Source organism: Gopherus flavomarginatus, chromosome 6 (genome assembly GCF_025201925.1).
Source record: "Gopherus flavomarginatus isolate rGopFla2 chromosome 6, rGopFla2.mat.asm, whole genome shotgun sequence".
Classification (NCBI taxonomy): domain Eukaryota; kingdom Metazoa; phylum Chordata; order Testudines; family Testudinidae; genus Gopherus; species Gopherus flavomarginatus.
Window position 1 is genome coordinate 139223748 of NC_066622.1, and position 20688 is coordinate 139244435.

A 20688-nucleotide genomic window follows, 5' to 3' on the forward strand; every position below is an offset into this window, starting at 1 on the left:
GGTCACTAGAGCAGAACTGAGAATTGAGCCCAGGCATCCTGGTGCCCAACCACTGCTGTAACCACTAGACACCCCAGCCCCTTTCATCCCCAGTGCGTGTCCCCCTCTCAAGCCCAACCCATCCAGCCCTGACCCCCAGCCCAGCCCCCCACGAGTGGGGCACGCATTGGGCTTGGCTCAGCTCTGCCCCCTGGCTGGGAGGGGCCTGTGCTAGCAGCGCCCCCTTGTGGCAGCAGGGGGCTGCACGCTTAACTTGGCTGATGTCCACCTGCCGGACCTGGACTCCGGACAGTGCTGGGACCCGGCAGGCGGCTTCTCCCGGCGGGGCAGGCTTGGCCTGTTCTCTGCGGTGCCAGTGGCTGTGATGCGCCCGCCTTGGGGCGACTTCAGGTCCCCCTGCGGGGACCTCTGGTGGAAAGGCCAAAGGTCAGCACCGGGAGCATTCTCGGCAGCCTGGAATGCCCCCGGGCTCCGGCCGCGGCCCTGGGGGGCAGGGGCAGCTGGCGTCCCCCACCCCTCGGGAGGCCAACCCCCATGACACAGCCCATGAAACAGCTGGGCCAAAGCAGTGCGTGGAGAGCCCCCCACATGTTTCACCAGCCCCCAGTGTGTGCGGAGCAGAACCTGTCGGCCACTAGCAACTTGCACTGACCCCGGGTATTGCTTCCGGCAACACTGGTCAGATCCCTGCCCTGCCCCCAGGCTGCCCTGCCCCCAGGCTTCCCCACCCCCCCGCTCCCCTGCCCTGCCCCCAGGCTGCCCTGCCCCCAGGCTTCCCCACCCCCCCGCTCCCCTGCCCTGCCCCCAGGCTCCCCTGCCCCCACCGGCTCCCCCGTCCTGTCCCCCAGCCCTGCCCCCAGGCTCTCCCACCTCCCAGCCCCCTGCCCTGTCCCCAGGCTCTCATGGCCCCCAGCTCCCCCCACCCCCCACTGCCCTTGACCCCGGCAGCCGCTGGCTGACCAATGAAGGAAGTGCTGCAGCGAGGGCTGAGCGTGGTGCTCAGAGCCAGGAATAGCTCCCGTGCCCCCTGCGGCCTGGCTCAGCACAAACTATTCCCACCATTCCTGGCTGGCGGGGGGCACCGTCCGAGCAGCACATCCCGGGGCTGGGCTCTGAGCTGTGCAGAGCCAGCAGCTCCTGAGATCATCCCTCAAACCAGCCAAAAGCATCACCTGCCACCCAGGCCGGCCAAGGGGATCAGAGACGCTGCCCCGTTCTCACGTGGGGCACCCAGGGCACCATGGAGCTGGCCCCTGTCACACAGAAATAACCCCAGGTTTGGGGGGCTCTGGCTGGGGGGACTGACGTCAGGTCAGATGTGGGAACAGAACAAGGTCCCCCCCTGCCCAGACTGCTGGGCACTCCCGGCACAGGTTGCTAGGGCAGCCTGGCCAGCAAGGGCCACGCTCTTCCCAGATGGGGGAGGTGCCAAGGCACTCACCCCACAGAGCCCCCAGTGTGCCCCAGCCTGCCCAGGAGCAGGGCAGCCCCCAGCCCCTCTGCGTGCCCGAGCGGGGGGGGGGGGGGGCGCTCAGCACCAGGGCCAGGCCCTAGGCTCGTTAAGCCATGCCAGGCACTGGGTGAAGGTGACCCCATGGCAGCGAGACTGAGAATGCAGCCGGGTGAGCTCATGACAAAGGCTCCCGGTCACGTGGGCTGGGCATCTCGGTTCCCGTGGGCCCTGGGGCGGAGGAGCAGCCCTGCATAAAGCGCCGGCGCTGGCAGAGCCCCCCACAGCAGCATGAGCTCGGACGGGGCCCCAGGCGGCTCCGTGGCACAGCCAGCAGCCCTGCCCGGGAGAGTAGCCGCTGGGCACACACCCAGGGCGTGAGGGGGGCATGGAGGAGGCACCCATGGAGCAGGGTGTGAAGTGGGCTACGGAGCTGATTGACCAGAAGCTGGAGGAGCAGGAGGTGAGACCCTGGGTGAGCGAGCTGGAGGGCAAAGGGGGCCAGGAGCTCCTGGAGCGGGGCGGGGCTGGGGGTGACAGGGAGCTCCTGGAGTGGGGTGGGGATGGGGGGTGATGGGGGGTGCCTGGAGTGAGGCGGGGCTTGGGGTGACAGGGAGCTCCCGGAGCGGGGCGGGGATGGGGGGGTGACAGGAAGCTCCCGGGGCGGGGCGGGGATGGGGGGGTGACGGGGGTGCCTGGAGCGGGGCTGGGCTGGGGAATGATGGGGAGCTCCTGGAGCGGGGCGGGGATGGGGGAGTGATAGGGGTGCCTGGAGCAGGGCGGGGATGGGGGTGACGGGAGCTCCTGGGGCGGGGATGGGGGTTGACGGGGAGCTCCCGGAGCGGGGTGGGGCTGGGGGGGTGACGGGGGGGTGCCTGGAGTGGGGCTGGGGGTGACGGGGAGCTCCTGGAGTGGGGCGGGGCTGAGGGTGGCAGGGGGCTCCTGGGGCGGGGCTGGGGGGTGACGGGGAGCTCCTGGGGTGGGGCAGGGATGGGGGGGTGATGGGGGTGCCTGGAGTGGGGCGGGGCTGGGGGGTGACGGGGAGCTCCCGGAGCAGGGCGGGGCTGGGGATGACGGGGGTGCCTGGAGTGGGGCTGGGCTCCAGGGGCCAGGCCTGGGAGCTCTCCGCAGGGCTGCATTACCATTGATCTCCTACACCTGAACCTGTGCCCATCACCATGGGCTCAGGGCGCCTCGATTCGGTAACCGCCCAGACTCACCGACCTGGGGAAACACATGCCTCAGTCTGCGCTGGCCCCATGCCTGGGCCACTGCTCGGCGGGCAGCCAGGGGCCGGGCAGCCCGTGGCAGGGAGTGTGCCAAGCGCTGGGCAGGGAGGCCGTAAGGCCCTGCCCTAGGTAGGGCGATTGGACGCTCTTGAAAGGGGCGGGTGTGGGGCACAGGGCACCAGCATGGGGTGTGGGCTGCAGCGTGTGGGGAGTCAGCCCCATGGCAAGTGCAGGTATAGGGTCGTCCCTGCTCGGGTGGGCCCCAGGCCTGGGGGATCCCGGGAGGAGCCCTCGGGGAGATGAGCCTTTGGGGCTGGCCCCAGGCAGTGAGCAAACCTAGATCAATGGGGCATGTCTGTCAGGGCCCATGGGGACGCCAGCACCACCTCCTGGTCTGTTTTGGGGGCCAGGGCTGGAAGCGCCCAGAGATTAAGCTGTTGTCCTTGGGAACTCGGGCTAAAACCCTTGCATCTGCAGTGCCCATGTGGGTACTGGGGCTGTGGCAGGAGGGGGCCTGGGCCGAATGCCAAGGGAGGCAGGGGACGGACTCCTGAGGGGGCAGGGGGTGCGGGACAGGCCAGGGCCTGGCCCTCACCCTGCCGGCTTCTCTGCTTGGCTTCACAGCGGCTCAAGAGCCGGGCCCCCAAGATGCCGCCAGCGGTGGCGAGAATGGACACGCCAGAGCTGGAGGACGAGAAGCGCCGCGGCCCCGTTCACTGGGGCATCGAGGGGCTCAAGGTACGCGGGACTGGCCTGCCCTGCTGGGGGCATCACAGCCAGACCCCCCCAGCGCAGCGAGCCCAGCAGCCCCACACACACACACTGGCACAGCGAGCCTGGCAGCCCCTCCACCCCCGTCGCAGCGAGTCCAGCCCCCCCCCCACACACACACACTGGCACAGCGAGCCTCGCAGCCCCTCCACCCCCGTCGCAGCGAGTCCACCCCCCCACACACACACACTGGCACAGCGAGCCTGGCAGCCCCCCCCCCCGCCGCAGCGAGCCCAGCAGCCCCCACACACACACACTGGCACAGCGAGCCTCGCAGCCCCCCTCCGTCGCAGCGAGTCCAGCAGCCCCCCCCACACACACACACTGACACAGCGAGCCTGGCACTCCCCCCCCCCGTTGCAGCGAGCCCAGCAGCCCCACACACACACACACACACACACACACACACTGGCACAGCGAGCCCGGCAGCCCCCCGCCCCCCCAGCACAGTGAGCCTGGCAGCCCCCCCACACACACACACTGGCACAGCAAGCCTAGCAGCCCCCCCCCCGTCGCTGCGAGCCCAGCAGCAGCCCCCCCACACCCACACACACTGGCACAGTGAGCCCAGCAGCGCCCCCCCCCCAGCACAGCGAGCCTGGCAGCCCCCCATGCCCTGTCTGGCTTGCATCATTAACCCTTCCCTGGCCCAGCCCCGCTCATCAGACTGTGCCAGGAAGAAGCAGGGCTGGGCACTGAGGGGTTACACAGGCTGCAGCCCCCACCACACCCGCTGTGCTGCGCTGACACTGGGGGTCAGCAGGGAATTGGCCCCACGTCTGGGCTCATCACTTCCCCTGGGCATCTGTGTCCGGAGCTGCAGGCTGGGTCCAGGCCAGGTGGAGCAGGGCCGATGTGGGCAGAGGAGGAACCTGAGGCAGGACTAGCCAGCAGCATGTCAGTCTGACAGAGGGGCAGGGGCCATTCTGTGGTGATGCCCCCCAGGCCTGGCTAGCTGGGGCTGGTCTCTGCACCCCAAATCCATTCCCCGCCCCCTGGTGTGTGGGGCACAGGGCAGCACCAAGCCCCTGGCTCACTGCCCCTGGGGTGCTGGGCAGGGACCCCCTCCCCAGCCTGCCAGACACCTGGCCTAGGCCAGCTGTTAAACACAGGTGGCAGCGCTGCCCCACGCGGCTTCCCTCTGCTGGGGCTGAGGTCGGGCAATCTGCGATGGAGGGGGTCGGCTGGTGGGGGCTGGGCAGTCTGATGGGGGGACAGCTGGTGGGGGCTGGGCAGTCTGATGGGGGGGTCAGCTGGTGGGGGTCGGGCAGTCTGAGATGGGGGGAGGGAGATCGGCTGGTGGGGGCTGGGCAGTCTGTGATGGGGGCAGGGGGATCGGCTGGTGGGGGCTGGGCAGTCCGTGATGGGGGCAGGGGGATCGGCTGGTGGGGGCTGGGCAGTCTGTGATGGGGGCAGGGGGATCGGCTGGTGGGGGCTGGGCAGTCTCAGTGGTTTGAGCATTGGCCTGCTAAACCCAGGGTTGTGAGTTCAATCCTTGAGGGGGCCATTTAGGGATCTGGGGCAAAAATTGGTCCTGCTAGTGAAGGCAGGGGGCTGGACTCAATGACCTTTCGAGGTCCCTTCCAGTTCTAGGAGATTGGTGTATATCTCCAATTATTAGTCTGTGATAGGGGAAGGGGGGTCGGCTGGTGGGGGCTGGGCAGTCTGTGATGGGGGAGTATCGTCTGGTTGGGGGCTGGAGCAGGCATTCTGGGAGGGGTCAGGGCTGAGGGGTTGATGAGGGGCCAGGGGTTGGGTGATTGGTAAGAGGCCAGGGAAGGGCCAGACAGATGGGAGCCAGGGGGTGTGTGGGGGGTGGGCTGGGGTCAGGACCAGGGGCCAGGCAGTTGGGGGTCAGGACCAGGGGGTCTGTGGGGAGGGCTGGGGGTCAGGACTGGGGCCAGGCAGGGGGGACCGGTTGGGGGCACTGCCGGGGAGGGACCCAGGAGTCCGGTGCCCTGGCAGGGCTCTCCCCAGAGGCTGCAGCACAGCTGTGCCCGTCTCCACAGGGCCAGGGGCGGGAGAGGAAAAGCTCGCTGGACCTGCGCCGGGAGATCATCCACGTGGGCGGCATCCAGTACCTCTTCGAGCTGCGCAAGACGCGCCGGAAACGCAGGGAGGAGAAGGCGGCGCCGGAGCCCGAGCCCGAGCCGGAGCCTGAGGAGATCGTAAGTGGGGACCCGGGAGGATATGGGTCTGTGCCAGCCTGGCTTGGGGGCCAGCGGATCCCTGTTGTTGATTAAGATGGTGGCCACCCCAGAGAGCAGCCCCCTGCCAGTCAGAGCACCTCTGGGGCAAGGGCCATGGAGCTGGCATCCTCGCTGTGGGGCGGGGCTCTGGGGCTAGGTTCGTGGAGCCCCCAACATGGGGCACACAGGCCCCCTGTGCTGCTGTTCCATCCACCCCGCAGGTGGGCCCCGTGGAGGAGGAGGCGTTCCTGAGGGCAGCTGTGCAGGGCAAGATCCGTGTTATTGAGAAGTTCCTGGGGGACGGGGGCTCCCCTGACACCTGTGATGAGGTAACACCCCCCTTCCCTCGCCCCCCCGGCGAACCTGCGCAGCCAGGCTCCAGCAAGCAGGCAGCACCCAGCCCAGGCCCCTCCACCCCGGCAGCTCTTGGCCCAGAGTCTGGCGTGCCCAGCCCCCCAACAGCACCCAGGGCTGGAGTCAGAACGATGGGGCCCTGAGGACTATGAAACTGGGGGGCCCCAATCTGGCCCAGTCCCCCCTTGACGAAGGACTGTCGAGGCCATACCTGAGTGGTGCTGTGATCCAGCGTGCCAGGTTGCGACGCCACTTGCTCAAATCCGGGGGACCTTTGAAATGGGGGCCGTGTGCCGGTGCACTGAGGGCATGTGGGTTAATCGAGGTCTGTTGGCACCGAGATACCAGGGGATCGAGCCTTCCCCAGATGGACATTGGATGGCTGGGCTGGGGCACCTCCTCTTCCCAGGCATCTCCCGGAGAGAGCCACCCTCCCTGGAGACGGTGCCTGGCCCAGCTGACCCTGGAGACGCCCAGGAACAGGGCAGAGGGCTCTGCTGGGCTGTCCCAAACACCGAGCAGGCCGGGTGCCTGGGGCCAGACCCGTGGCTCGTCCTTGGGAGGGCTGGCAGCTGTGGCTGCCTAGGGCGGTGCAGCAGCACTGGTTGGAAATCCTTTTGATACCTGCGTCGTTGCCGCCTCCTGCCCCAGTTCCACCGGACGGCCCTGCACCGTGCCTCGCTGGAAGGGCACATGGAGATCCTGGAGAGGCTGCTGGACCATGGCGCTGCCGTGGATTTCCGAGACCGGGTGAGACGGGCGCTCTCCCTGCCCACGAAGCAGTGATGTGCCCAGCTTGGGCAGCACTGGGACTGGTACCGAGTCTGCACACCTCCGGCCAATCCATCCAGGGAGGAGCCGCAGTGGGGTGGAGGATGTGGGGCGGCCAGACAGGCCCAGCCATTGCAGCCAGGAGACCCCTTCCTGGGGGGTAGGCTGCGCCACGCTGCTACCGCACGGCTCACCCCCCTTCCTCTGCGCAGCTGGTGCAGGGCACCATGGGAGACGTGGGGACACCAACCTGGCTGTTCACACCTCAACTCAGACCCCAAACCAGCGTGCAAGGCCGACCCCAGGCTGCTGCCGCTGCCCATGCACATCCTGCCCCACTGCAGGGCCTCCCCCAGCTGCTGGAGGGGGCAGAGCATCCAGCCTCCCCCAGCCCCATATCCTCATCAGATAGAGGGACTGGAGGGTGGGCAGTGAGGGGTGCAAGGTGGGGAGCGGGGGGTGCAGGTGTTGCTGCTGCCGTCCTGACTGGGGTCTCCTGCTGGTGCAGCTGGACTGCACGGCCGTGCACTGGGCCTGCCGGGGGGGACACCTGGACGCCGTGAAGCTGCTGCAAGACCGAGGCGCTGACCTCAACCTGAAAGATAAGGTGGGGGCTGGGGGGCCATGGCAGCACTGGCAGTGAGGGGCAGGGGAGAGCTACGGCTGGCATAGAGCAGAGGCAGGAGGGTAGTGGTGGAGGGGGACGTATGGGGGGCAGGGCTGAGGTGGGTGGATGAATGGGGAAGTAGGGGGGCAGGGCTGAGGTGGGTGGATGTGGAGTGGGGGCAGAGTTGTGGCAGGTGAGTAGGGGTGGGGGTGAGGTGGGGGATAGGGTGGAGATGGGGGTAGCAATGAGGCTACAGCATTTGGCTGGCTGGATTAATTATTGTAAACCAATGGGGAGCTAATCCCCTCTTGCCGTACTCAGCTCCTGAGCACCCCCCTGCATGTGGCGACCCGAACTGGGCAGACTGACATTGTGGAGCACCTGATCAACACAGGGGTGGATGTCAACTCCCGGGACAGGGTAAGAGCCCCCAGGAGCAGTGTTTGCACCCATGGGTGTCTGGCACCCCTAGTGCCAGCAGCTGGTGTGCATCCCCCCACCCCCTGTGACCCAGAGCATCCAGAGCAGCCCACACTGACAATGCCACGGTCAGGGCAGGCTGCAGGAGGAGAGCAGATCCCCCCCCCCAAACTGGAGGTTAGATTCACCCACCAGTCCCAAACTGTGCTCCGGATCCCCCGGCTGGTTATCAAGAAGCTGAAAAAGGAAATCACCCAGGGCCCTGTATTGCATTCCAGTTCTCTGGCTCCCAGTCAGCAAACTGGCTCAGGAAAGTGAGAAATGACTTCGAAACTCCTCATTCTGTTTGCTGATACAGACTAACACGGCTGCCACTCTGAAATTAGAAACTCTGCTCACTGATACAAATGTCCTTCTGAACCCAGAAGGGCCAGCCACGTTCCCAGAGCAACACTGGTTTGGAGGACAGGTTTCAGAGTGGCAGCCGTGTTAGTCTGTATCAGCAAAAACAACAAGGAGTCCTTGTGGTACCCTAGAGACCCAGCCACTCCCAGTCTTTATTCAGGCCTAATTTGATGGTGTCCAGTTTGCAAATAAATTCCAGTTCTGCAGTTTGTCGTTGGAGTCTGTTTTTGAAGTTTTTTGTTGAAGAATGGCCACTTTTTAACTCTTATCGAGCGTCCAGGGAGATTGAAGTGCTCTCCTACAGGTTTTTGAATGTTACAATTCCTGATGTCAGATTTGTGTCCATTTATTCTTTTGCATAGACACCGGCAGTTTGGTCAATGTACATGGCAGAGGGGCATTGCTGGCACACAATGGTGCACATCACATGGGTAGATGTGCAGGTGAACGAGCCCCTGATGGCGTGGCTGATGTGGTTAGGTCCTATGATGGTGTCCTTGAATAGATATGTGGGCAGAGTTGGCACCGGGGTTTGTTGCCAGGTTTGATCCCTGGGTTAGCGTTTTTGTTGTGTGATGTGTAGTATCCTGCAACAAACTGTTATCATGGCCCCTCTCACTCTTCTCTTCTCCAGACTAAACAAACCCAATTCTTTCAATCTTCCCTCAGAGCTCATGTTCTCTAGACCTTTCATCATTTGTGTTGCTCTTCTCTGGATTTTCTCAAATTCGTCCACATCCTTCCTGAAATGTGATGCCCAGAACTGGACACAATACTCCAGTTGAGGCCTAATCAGCACGGGGTAGAGCGGAAAAATTACTTCTCATGTCTTGCTCACAACACTCCTACTAATACAACCCAGAAGGATGTTCGCTTTTTTTGCAACAACATTACCCTGTTGACTCATATTTAACTTGTGATCCACTATGAGCCCCAGATCCCTTTCCGCAGGACTCCTTCCTAGGCAGTCATTGCCCATTTTATATGTGCAACTGATTGTTCCTTCCTAAGTGGGGTACTTTGCATTTGTCCTTATTTAATTTCACACTATTTACTTGAAACCATTTCTCTAGTTTCTCCAGATCATTTTGAATTTTGATCTTATCCTACAAAGCAATTGCAGCCCCTCCCAGCTTAGTAATGTCCGCAAACTTTATAAGTGTACTCTCTATGCCATTATCTAAATCATTGATGAAGATATTGAACAGAACCGGACCCAGAACTGATCCCTGCAGGACCCCACTCGTTATGCCCTTTTCCAGCGTGTCAAGATTTTTTCCCCCACTTTGAACTTTAGGGTACAAAAGTGGGGACCTGCATGGACACTTCTAAGCCTAATTACTAGCTTAGATCTGGTAACACTGCCACCACCCAGAATTTCAGTGTCTGGGGCACTTTTTGTGTCCCCCCAAAACTTTCTCCTCCTGGGTTGCCTTGAGGGACTTCACCAATTCCCTGGTGAACACAGATCCAAACCCCTTGGATCTTAAAACAAGGAAAAATCAATCGGGTTCTTAAAAAGAAAGCTTTTAATTAAAGAAAGAAAAGGTAAAAATTATCTCTGTAAAATCAGGACAGAAAATGCTTTACAGGGTCATCAGATTCCTATAGACCAGAGGGTCGCCCCCGCCCCCCAAGCCTTAGGTTCCAAGTTACAGGAAACAGAGGTAAATGTTTTTTTTTGCTGGAAGGATTTTACAAGTTGAGAAGACAAACATAAGACTAACACGCCTTGCCTGGCTAATTACTTACAAGTTTGAAACATGAGAGACTGATTCAGAAAGATTTGGAGATCCTGGATTGATGTCCCATCCCTCTCAGTCCTGAGAGCGAACAACAAAAAAAACAAACAGCACAAACAAAAGACTTCCCTCCACCAAGATTTGAAAGTATCTTGTCCCCCTATTGGTCCTCTGGTCAGGTGTCAGCCAGGTTTACTGAGCTTCTTAACCCTTTACAGGTAAAAGAGACATTAACCCTTAACTATCTGTTTATGACACAGCGTGACTGTGAACCACTGATAACTACTGTCTGGGAACGATTTTCCAGCCAGTTTTGCACCCACCTTATAGTAGCTCCATCTAGGTTGCATTTCCCTAGTGTGTTTATGAGAAGGTCATGCAAGACAGTATCAAAAGCCTTATTAAAGTCAAGATATACCACATCTACCACTTCCCCCCCCATCCACAAGGCTTGTTACCCTGGCAAAGAAAGCTATCAGGTTGGCTTGACACGATTTGTACTTGACCAATCCATGCTGACTCTTATTTATCACCTTATTATCTTCTAGGTGTTTCCAAATTGATTGCTTAATTGTTTGCTCCATTATGATTCCGAGTACAGAAGTTAAGCTGACGGGTCTGTAATTCCCCGGGTTGTCCTTATTTCCCTTTTTGTAGATGGGCACTAGATTTTCCCGTCTTCCATGACTTTTCAAAGATAATCGCTAATGGCTCAGATTCTCCTCAGCCAGCTCCTTGAGTATTCTAGGATGCATTTCATCAGGCCTTGGTGATTTATAGACTTCTAACTTCTCTAAGTAATTTTTGACTTGTTCTTTCCCTATTTTAGGCTCTGATCCTACCTCATTTTCACTGGTATTCACTATGTTAGACGTCCAGTCGCCACCAGTCTTCTTGGTGAAAACCGAAACAAAGATGTCATCAAGCCCTTCTGCCATTTTCACTTTTTCTGTTATTGTTTTTTCCCCCTCGTTGAGTTAACAGTCTGTCCTTGGTCTCCTCTTGCTTCTAATGTATTCATAAGATGTTTTCTTGTTTCCTTTTATGTCTCTCACTAGTTTAATCTCATTTTGTGCCTTGGCCTTTCCAATTTTCTCCCTACGTACTTGTGTTATTTGTTTATAGTCATCCTTTGTCATCTGACCGAGTTCCCACTTTTTGTAGGGCTCTTTTTTTATTTTTAGATCACTGAAGATCTCTTGGTTAAGCCACGCTGGTCTCTTACCAGACTTCATACTTCCTATGCAGTGGGATAGTTTGCTCTTGTGCCCTTAATAATGTCCCTGAAAAACTGCCACCTGTCATCAATGTTTTTCCCCTTAGGTCAGATCCCATGGGAAGCAAGTCTATCAACTCCCTGAGTTTGCTAACATCTGCCGCCTTGAAATCCTTTGCCTTTATTGTGCTGTTCTCCCTCCTACCATTCCTTAGAATCATGAACTCCACCATTTCATGGTCACTTTCACCCAGCCTGCCTTCCACTTTCAAATTCTCAACCAGTTCCTTCCTATTTGTCAAAATCAGACCTAGAACAGCCTCCCCCCAGTAGCTTTCTCCACCTTCTGAAATAAAAAATTGTCTCCAATACATTCCAAGAACTTATTGGAGAATCTGTGCCCTGCTGTGTTATTTTCCCAACAGATGTCTGGGGAGTTAACATCCCCCATCGCCACCAAGTCTTGTGCTTTGGATGATTTTGTTAGTTGTTTAAAAAAAGCCTCCTCCACCTTTTCTTCCTGGTTAGGTGTTCTGTAGTAGACCCCTACCATGACCCCTCCTACTTCAATCTCAACCTCAGTCCAAATGTGCACATTTTTAATATCTAACGCAACACCTCCTCCCTTTTTTCCCTGGCTGTCCTTCCTGAGCAAGCTGTACCCTTCTATCCCAATATCCCAGCCATGTGTATTATCCCACCAGGTCTCTGTGATGCCAACTGTCATAGTTGTGTTTATTTACTAGCATTTCGAGTTCTTCCTGTTTTATTCCCCATACTTCTCACATTAGTATTTAGACATCTAACAAACTGAATTGGTTTCGCCCCACCCAGTTCTGTCTTGTTTCAACCTTATTTCTGCTATAACAGCCCATGCTCCCCCCAGATTCTGTCCCTTCTCCCAGGTCTCCATGTCTTTTACTCACCCATGGGCTTTGGTCACCTGCTCCCATCAAACCTAGTTTAAAGCCCTCCTCACAAGGTTAGCCAGGCTGTATCCAAATATGCTCTTCCCCTTCTTTGATTGGGTCCACCTATCTCTGCTTAACAATCCTTCTTCCTGGAACAGCATCCTGTGGTCAAAGAAGCCAAAGCCCTCCTGGAGACACCATCTTTGCAGCCAGGCATTTATCTCCAGGATGTACCTATCTCTGCCTGGGCCCCTACCCCTTATCGGAAGGATCGAACTCATTCACTCTTATTCCCAGAGCCCTGTAGTCACTTCTGATCTGCTGAGGGTCATACCTCGCAGTAGCATTACTGCCCACATGGATGAGTAGCATGGGGTAGTAGTCAGAGGGCTGGATGAGCCTCGACAATCGCTCCGTAACAACTCAGATATGGGCCCCTGGCAGGCAGCATACCTCCCGGGATGCCATGTCAGGGCAACAGATGGGTGCCTCTGTCCCCCTCAGAAGAGAGTCCCCAACGACCACTACCCTACGTTTCCTCCTGGGAGTGGTGGCTGCGATCCTCCCAGCCCTGGGGGTACATGACTTCTCCTCCTCCATCTTTTGGGGGTGATTCCTCATCACTCGTTGCCAGGGCAGCATATCCATTTTCCATCACTATGGTGGGTGGGTTGAGAGTAGGGGTGGAGCCCAGCCTGCTGCTGGAAGTCACCAGCAGCCAGTGTCCTCCCTGTGACAGAGCCACATCCTCCTCCCCCAGGGGCGTGACAGCAGTCCTCTGTAGCTGGGTAGCATCTGCAGCCTTGGATGCTCCATGTGAATACTCTCTAGGAATTCCTTCTAGGCGCGGATGCTCCTCAGCCCAGCCACCTCCTCCTGTAGCTCTGCCACCTGCTCCCTGAGAGATTCCACCAGCAGGCACCTCTCACACTGGATGGTCCCCCCAGCCTGGCTTCCTGTGAGTGGGAAATGCAGGCCACAGTCTCTGCAATTCCACACCAGGATCTGGGTAGAGGCATCCAGGGTAGGGATCTCTGTCTAGATGCAGGCACAGGCGGAGGAGACAGGAACAGCATTGGCACTAGCGATGTGGCCCTTCCTAACCATAGTGATTATATCACGTCTCCCTCCCACAAACTCCCCTGTTTGCGACTCCCTGTTCCCATACCTCACGCACTCACCCCTTACGTGGCAGATCTGTGCAGGATTCATTGCAGTGTTGTAATATGGGTACAGATACTGTTATAAATAGTCACCTCTGTTCCATCCAGCGTCGCATACACCCCAGCCCCAGGCCATGCTGGCCCCGTGTGAACAGGGTTCCCTGTGACGCCCGTGCGCTCCGTCCCTTGCAGGAGGGGGACAGCGCGCTGCATGACGCCGTGCGGCTCAACCGCTACAAGATCATTAAGATGCTGATCCTGTACGGGGCGGACATGATGGCCCAGAACCTGGTGAGTGGTTCCCCCTGCGGCCGCCTGGGCTGGAGGAGGCGGGCAGGGGGCAGCCCCCAGTGGTGGGATCACACAGCACAGATAAGAGCCTTGCTTCTGTCGCCAGTGGGGGATTCTCCTTCTTTAGGGGGGCCGAGCCTCCGTCCCCAGAGCTGCCCATGTGCTGCATAGGGGGAGCCTGCAGTACATGGAGGGGTGGCAGGTCTCGGCACCTCCCACATGTCCCAGCCCCAGCTGGGCTGCTCCCCTCAATGGGGAAGCAGGTACTGGCTCGTCTCACTCTTGGCCCCCTCTCTCCCCCCACAGGCAGGAAAGACCCCCACAGATCTGGTGCAGCTCTGGCAGGCAGACACCCGGCAGGCGCTGGAGACGCAGGAGCCTGGCGAGACGGAGGCCCTGGCGTGAGGGGTGGGCGGAAGGGCCCTTCGCTGGGGAACAGGACCCATTGCACGACTCCCAGCTGCGTGAATCTCAGAATAAAACCCAGTGAACAAGAGTGCAGCATCCGGTGCCAGCATGAGCCACATGGGCTGCAGGGGCAGGTGTTACCCGGCTGAGCCCGGGGCGTCCGTCGGGGTTGGGGGCGGGCGGTGCCCGGCCGGGGGAGGTCCATGGTGTCCCTTGGGGGCAGGCGGTGCCTGGCCGGGGGGGGTGGGGGGGTCCATGGCATCCCTCGGGGGTGGGGGCAGGGCAGTGCCCGGCTGGGGTCCATGGCGTCCCTCGGGGGTGGGGGCAGGGCGGTGCCTGGCCGGGGGGAGTCCATGGCATCTCTTGGCGGTGGGGGCAGGGCATGCCCGGCCGGGGTCCATGGTGTACCTTGGGGGTGGGGGCGGGCGGTGCCCGGCCAGGGTCCATGGCATCCCTCGGGGGTCGGATGCTGGGCAGGGCTGCACCATTTGAAATCTGGATTCCTTTTCCTTGCATTAATCCCATCCGAGGGGGTCGGCTCTACATGCCTTGCCCCACACAGTGCTCTGTTCAGTGCCAGATCCTCCGTCACTGTGACATGCCAGGCACAATCCAGGCCAGTGAGTAGCTGGGTCACCCCTTCCCTCTAACCTGGGCGGCCCTTTGCACTGCTTTGCTGCTGGAGCCTCACAAACAGCCCCACCTGGAAGTCACTCCCAGCCCTGTCTGTGTGCTGCAGCCAGCCAGTCATCCCTTGGCTCCTATCAGCCTGGGTTATACTGCGGGGAGACCCCAGCACACCCCCCATTGTAGCTTTCCCCTGGCAGCGCATGTCCTGGACTGCCCAGCCCTCTCCTGGCCAATGTAGGGTTATGGAAAGTCCATTACTGCTTGAATAGAAATAATATGCACTTAACTTGGCATCTCCAGCGGAGGTTCCCAGACACTCTGATTTAAGCACACGGGATTAGGTAAAACACTAGCAAGCTGTTAGATGCTGGGACAGAGCCAGGCCAATGGGGTGCAGGGGTCTGGTAGAGGGCAAACACACTGGTCAGTGGGTGAGTAGTTTTCTGTTCCCTGAGTGACCAGAGCAGGGGCTGCACTAGAGTAATCAAGAACTTGCTAGAACCAATTAAGGCAGACAGGCTGATTAGACCACCTGCAGCCAATCAAGGCAGGCTAATCAGGGCACTTGGGTTTAAAAAGGAGCTCACTCCAGTCAGGCAGGGGGGAGCCAGAGGAGAGGAAGTGCGTGTGAGGAGCTGGGAGCAAGAGGCACCCAAGGAGCTGAGAGTGAGAGGCTGTGCTCCTGGAGGACTAAGGAGTACAAGTGTTATCAGACACCAGGAGGAAGGTCCTGTGGCGAGGACAAAGAAGGTGTTTGGAGGAGGCCTTGAGGAAGTAGCCCAGGGAGTTGTAGCTGTCATGCAGCTGTTACAGGAGGCACTGTAGACAGCTGCAATCCACAGGACCCTGGGCTGGAACCTGGAGTAGAGGGTGGGCCCGGGTTCCCCCCAAACCTCCCCACTCCTGATCAGACACAGGAGAAGTTGACTGAGACTGTGGGGAAGATCAGTGAGGTGAGCAAAATTGCCAATAAGTGCAGGACCCACCAAGGTAGAGGAGGAACTTTGTCACAGTGTGTGCACCGCATGAGGCGTAAAAGTCAAAGATGGTTCCAGGAAAATAAAATGAAAAGGCTCCTGGTGCTTAACTTAACTAACCCTGTCAGGTCGAAGTGATGTGTCTCACCACACGCTCTCTGCGATCTCACGGGCCGACCCCTCCTCCCAGAATCCAGTGAAGGTTCCTCTGTTGCTTTAGGTGCAGAGAATCGCTGGCAAGGAGCCAGAAGGGTGCCTTGGGGTGACTGCCCCTCCTTTGTGTAACTTGTCCCCCTTTAGAAAAACATTTCCAGCTGGGCACCGGAAGACAAAAAGTCTAGGGGGAAGGATGTTACCTGCTGCGTTTTTCTCACCTGTTGGAGTGTCCTTTGTTTCCCTTCCTGCTTGCTTATATGCAAGTGAAACAGAGGCCACATTCCTTCATTTGAGCCAGATCTGCTCAGTTTGGAACATGTGTTAACACTGTACAGTGGAATCTTAGAATTTCACAGACAACATTGCCACATATATTTCATCAGGACAATAATGCCCAGCAGGTATGCCTTGTGCAGTGCTATTTGAGTTTTCAAATAGCACTGCACAAGGCATACCTGTACAAAGATCACTACAATCGTGTCTGGGAGTGGACATGGGGTACATTCTGTCACAATCACTCCACATGCTAACTTGTCCTCCTTTAGGCCATCCCACTGCTCCATTGTGGGTCTCCCTGTCTCTTTCCTTCTGATGCAGTCCCCTACCCAGCTGGCTGTCAGCAATGTGCTGTACATGCCCAGACGTCTCAGCCTGTGCTTCCCTGTTTCTTCGTGTTACACTGAGCGTGTCTCTAACACACAAGTTCCTCAGGTGGGTTCTCTTGCCTACCCCGCTCGTCCATCCCAAGTGCCGCATTTCCCTGAAACAGAACATTTGCTCATGCCGCTTCTTGGCTGCCCGACACTCAGCACCATTGCAAGTGGGCAGACCACCATGCTACAGCCTTTCCTTCCAGTCTTACTGGGATCGTCCCTGTTTGCAGGGCTGGGTAGCTGTATTGGTCCAAGAATATTAGAGAGACAAGCAGGGAGGGACTAGCTTTTATTGTAGCAACTTCTGGTGGTGAGAGAGATGAGCTTTTGAGCCACGCAGAGCTCTTCCTCAGGGCTGGAGCGTCACAGCTAAATACAAGGGGGAACACATTGTTTAACAGCATAAGCAGTTAGTCCATATTGTGAGAGACCATTCGGGGTGAAGTGGCCTGTTAACACATCTGCAATTATAGGACAAAAAGAGGAGGTGGGTCTATAGGTAATAGGCTATAAATCTAGTGTCTCTATTCAGTCCATGATTTTCAGTGCAAAAAAACCCCACCATTGCTCTGGGACATTAGCAGGAATGTTGTGAGCAAGACACGAGAAGTGATTCTTCCGCTCTACCCCGCTCTGGTACGGCCTCAGCTGGAGTATTGTGTCCAGTTCTGGGCATCACATTGCAGGAAAGATGTGGACAAATTGGAGAGAGTCCAGAGAGGAGCAATGTGAATGATGAGAAGTCTAGAACACAGGACCTACAAGGAGAGATTGACAAAATTGGGTTTGCTTAGCCTGGAGAAGCAAAGACTGAGGGCAGGGGCTTGGTCACAGTTTTCAAGTGCATACAAGATTGTTACAAAGAGGAGGGTGCTAAATTCTTCTCCTTAGCCACTGAGGATGGGACAAGAAGCAACGGGCTTAAATTGCAGCAAGGGAGATGTAGGCCATGTATACACTGCCACTTATGTTGGCAAAACCTGCTCAGGGGTGTGAAAAACTAGCCCCCTGAGCGACGTACGTTACGCTGACCTAAGCAGCATCGGTATGGCTGTGCCACTGTAAGCTCTCTAGTGTAGACATGGCCTGTGGTTGGCCATTCGGAAAAACTCCCTACCTGTCAGGTGGTTAAGCGCTGGGATAAACTGCCCAGGGAGGGTGTGGAATCTCCGTCACTGGAGGTGTTCAGGAGCAGGTTGGACACACACCTGCCGCAGGGCTGACTGTGATGGAGTAGGGGCTGTCTGTGTGGGGGATGGGAGAGCCGGGAGTGACTTTAGGTGAGGGACAGGTGATCAGCCTGTAACCTGAGCTAGGCAGGGGGAGGGGTGTCAGCTCCTTTGCCGGGAAGCTGGACAAAGGAAGGGGCCAGCTGGAGGGGAGTGAGTCAGTTTTGGTTTTGGGCTGGGTGGTTGGAATTCAGGGAATCCCAAGCTGGGATCTAAGCTCCCTGAACCCCCAGAAGGACTTGATTGAGGGGTCCCGGTTGTGCCTACAAGCTCTGCTGTAACCTGCATTCCTGTTGTCCAATAAACCTTCTGTTTTACTGGCTGGCTGAGAGTCACTGTGAGTCCCAGGAAGAGGGGTGCAGGCCTGGACTCCCCCACACTCCGTGACACTGACCCTAGACCAAATGGTTTCCCCCTCCCCCCGAGCAGTTAAACTTTTCAATACCTTATGTTTTAATTGCATTTGTTGCCCATTTCACCACTTTGATGCATGATTTACATTCATGATTGATCCCTGTCACAGAAGATGATAAATTTGCACACTAGGCTCTGTAAACCTGTATTTATTCATGCCATATATAAGCAAATAAAAACACATCTTTTTCCTCCAAGCTTATAGAAATGTTTAAATGTTAAGAATAACTTAAAATGTGCTAACATCAATCCCTGGAACATTTTACTTCAAACATTCTGTTTCCCCTTTTATTGCTAACAACAAAAACAACCCCCCAAGCCCAGCGTTCCCCCAGCCCTCCAAGCCCAGCCCCGCTCCAATCCTGGCACCCCAGGCTTTTGTCTGGGTCACCTGCCCCTAAAGCCACCCTGCCAGGCCCAGGGCTGGTCTAGGTAATACTGAGTCCTGCTCCTGCCTCAGTGCAGGGGCTGGACTAGCCGACCTCGCGAGGTCCCTTCCAGCCCCACACGACTGTGATTCTCTGATTTATGACTTACTCCAACAATCTGCAGCCCACTAACCCCCTTTTCTGTCTGTGACTCCAGAGGTGTTAACAGGCCACTTGACCTTGCATAGTCTCTTACAATATGTGTTAAGTACGTATGCAAAACAATCTGTTCCAGTTTGTATTTAGCTGTGATGCTCCATGACTGATCCCTGGCTCCTCCTCTGCAGTACCCCCACCTCCGCAGTCCTTGCCCGGTGTGTATGTGCAGTTGATCCCTCCTTCCTAACTGCAGCACGTTGCATTTGTCTTTATGGAGTTCCGTCCAAAGTCTTTAGTAAGCCCAGGATTTTTAGTGGCTAGTAATGTGAGAGGCTGAGGGGCCAGGCTCTGCGTTTGAAGGGTCTGTGCAGGTTTCCCTTGAGGAAAAGGAGAGAGCTCAGGTATGGAGAGCTCAGCAGGGAAGAGCTCTGTGCAGCTGAAAGCTTGTCTCTCTCACCAACAGACGTTGCTCCAGTAAAAGATCGGATCTCACCCCGCGAGCCACTTCTCTCTCCCCATGTGCAGCAGGCAGTGAGCGAGTGGCAGGGTTGAAATGATACCCTGCTCTGTGATCGCTGTGCGTACGCTGACCCCGACTCTCCAGCACGTCTTTTTCCGGATGAGCTTTCTCCTCGCTCTGTCGAGTGAGAGCATCCTCAGCCAGCGTGTGCCCACAGGCCTCCTCCAGGCTGCTGGCTGATCTCATCAGTGCTGGTTGTCATGGAGTCCCCGTCTCGGTGCGTGGGCACTGCCCTGCACGAAGTCAGGCAGGGCTTCCCTCAGGGCACACGCTCACCAGGGCAAGAAGACTCCTGGGCGTCGGTGCTTCCTGGGTCTGACCTCGGAGTGTTCAGCCCCCTGTTCACCCTACCCCGGGAGCTCCCGGCAGCGAGTCCCCCTGGATCGGACCCTTGGGGAAGCCCCACCTGTCCCCAAAGGGCCCTGCCCCCCCCCTCGGGAGCACAGCGTAGAACAGAGCTTGGGAGCACAGAAATCAGGGACGGTCACAAAAGTCCATCTGGGGGGATCCCCCAGAGCCCCAAACCAGGAGACTGACTCGCTTCCAGCAGCCCAGCCTCCGACACTCCTGCTGCCCCTCCTCCGTCGTTTGTCTCTTTCCCAGGGAAAAGGGCCGCTTGGTCTCCACCCTTCTCCTTGCTCCAACTTGTGGCAGCCCCGACCATCAGTTGCTGGGTCATGGAGTCCTGTGGCCATTATCTGTGTCAAGCAGCAAGGGGCAGCTGCACCTGCCCACTGGGGTGTGATGGTGCTGCCCATGGGAGCCAGCTGAGGTCACTCAGTCAGGGTGAACTGCAAACAGAACGGGCAGACAAACCCCAGAAGCTGGCGGTTATTCCAATACTGAGATTTACCAACCAGCACAGAACAGCTTCTGTAGTACCTCACTGGTTACTCCGAATCCAAACAATGCAGTTCCCTTCAAGTGCCCAGCCTCAGGCCTCCGTCCAGACACACGTGTCAGATATGATGTTGGTTACTGAAAATCAACCGTGTCCCAGGGTTCTTTTACATTTCCAGCAGTCTTTTGGCCTGAGAAAACAACAGGCTTAACTCTCCTCCCAAACATCCTGGCAATTAGCACAGGGTAATTTACCCATTAAACAGTTCAGATACAGGTTACCACAACCTTCAAAGAGACACATAGACAATAATACTATTTCACTCAAGTGTCTTTGTCATAAACAGATAGCTAAGGGTTAATGTCTCTTTCACCTGAAGCACCTGACCAGAGGACCAATCAGGAAACCGGATTTTTTCAACTCTGGGTGGAGGGAAGTTTGTGTCTGAGTCTTTGTTTTCTGTCTGCCTGCTTTCTCTGAGCTTTGGAGAAGTAGTTCTGTTTTCTAATCTTCTGTTTCTAAGTGTAAGGACAAAGAGATCAGATAGTAAGTTATATGGTTTCTTTTCTTTGGTATTTGCATGAATATAAGTGCTGGAGTGCTTTGATTTGTATTCTTTTTGAATAAGGCTGTTTATTCAATATTCTTTTAAGCAATCGACCCTGTATTTTATCACCTTAATACAGAGAGACCATTTGTATGTATTTTTCTTTCTTTTTATATAAAGCTTTCTTTTAAGACCTGTTGACGTTTTCTTTACTGGGAAATTTCAGGGAAATTGAGTCTGTACTCACCAGGGAATTGGTGGGAGGAA

At 57.2% G+C, this 20688-nt stretch overlaps 1 protein-coding gene and 1 long non-coding RNA gene across 3 annotated transcripts in view; one reads left to right on the forward strand and one right to left on the reverse strand.

The window, feature by feature from the left end:
- The window catches only part of LOC127054394 (uncharacterized), a 57565-nt gene extending 39312 nt beyond the window's left edge, over window positions 1-18253 (reverse strand). The window contains exon 1 of the long non-coding RNA XR_007775237.1: window positions 17855-18253. This is a non-coding gene — a long non-coding RNA (uncharacterized LOC127054394). The remainder of the gene's footprint in view (window positions 1-17854) is intronic.
- ANKRD2 (ankyrin repeat domain 2) lies at window positions 817-14015 on the forward strand. Of its 2 annotated transcripts, none has more exons than XM_050960502.1 (9): window positions 817-1925; window positions 3304-3417; window positions 5460-5618; window positions 5861-5968; window positions 6645-6743; window positions 7273-7371; window positions 7693-7791; window positions 13421-13519; window positions 13826-14015. In XM_050960502.1, the coding sequence occupies exons 1-9, from the start codon at window positions 1839-1841 to the stop codon at window positions 13922-13924; spliced, it is 963 nt and encodes a 320-aa protein (XP_050816459.1). In that variant the 5' UTR covers window positions 817-1838; the 3' UTR covers window positions 13925-14015. The 2 variants fall into 2 exon arrangements, with proteins under 2 accessions (XP_050816459.1, XP_050816460.1); XM_050960503.1 differs by having other exon boundaries at window positions 817-1913.
- Window positions 18254-20688: the final 2435 nt, after the last annotated feature.

Excerpts from the sequence above, each read along its gene's own strand:
- ANKRD2 (XM_050960502.1), top strand. The coding sequence starts at position 1,839 with ATGGAGGAGGCACCCATGGAGCAGGGTGTGAAGTGGGCTACGGAGCTG. Across the intron at positions 3,418-5,459 it reads GGGGCATCGAGGGGCTCAAG|GGCCAGGGGCGGGAGAGGAA; the intron begins GTACGCGGGACT and ends CCGTCTCCACAG. Across the intron at positions 6,744-7,272 it reads CCGTGGATTTCCGAGACCGG|CTGGACTGCACGGCCGTGCA; the intron begins GTGAGACGGGCG and ends CTGCTGGTGCAG.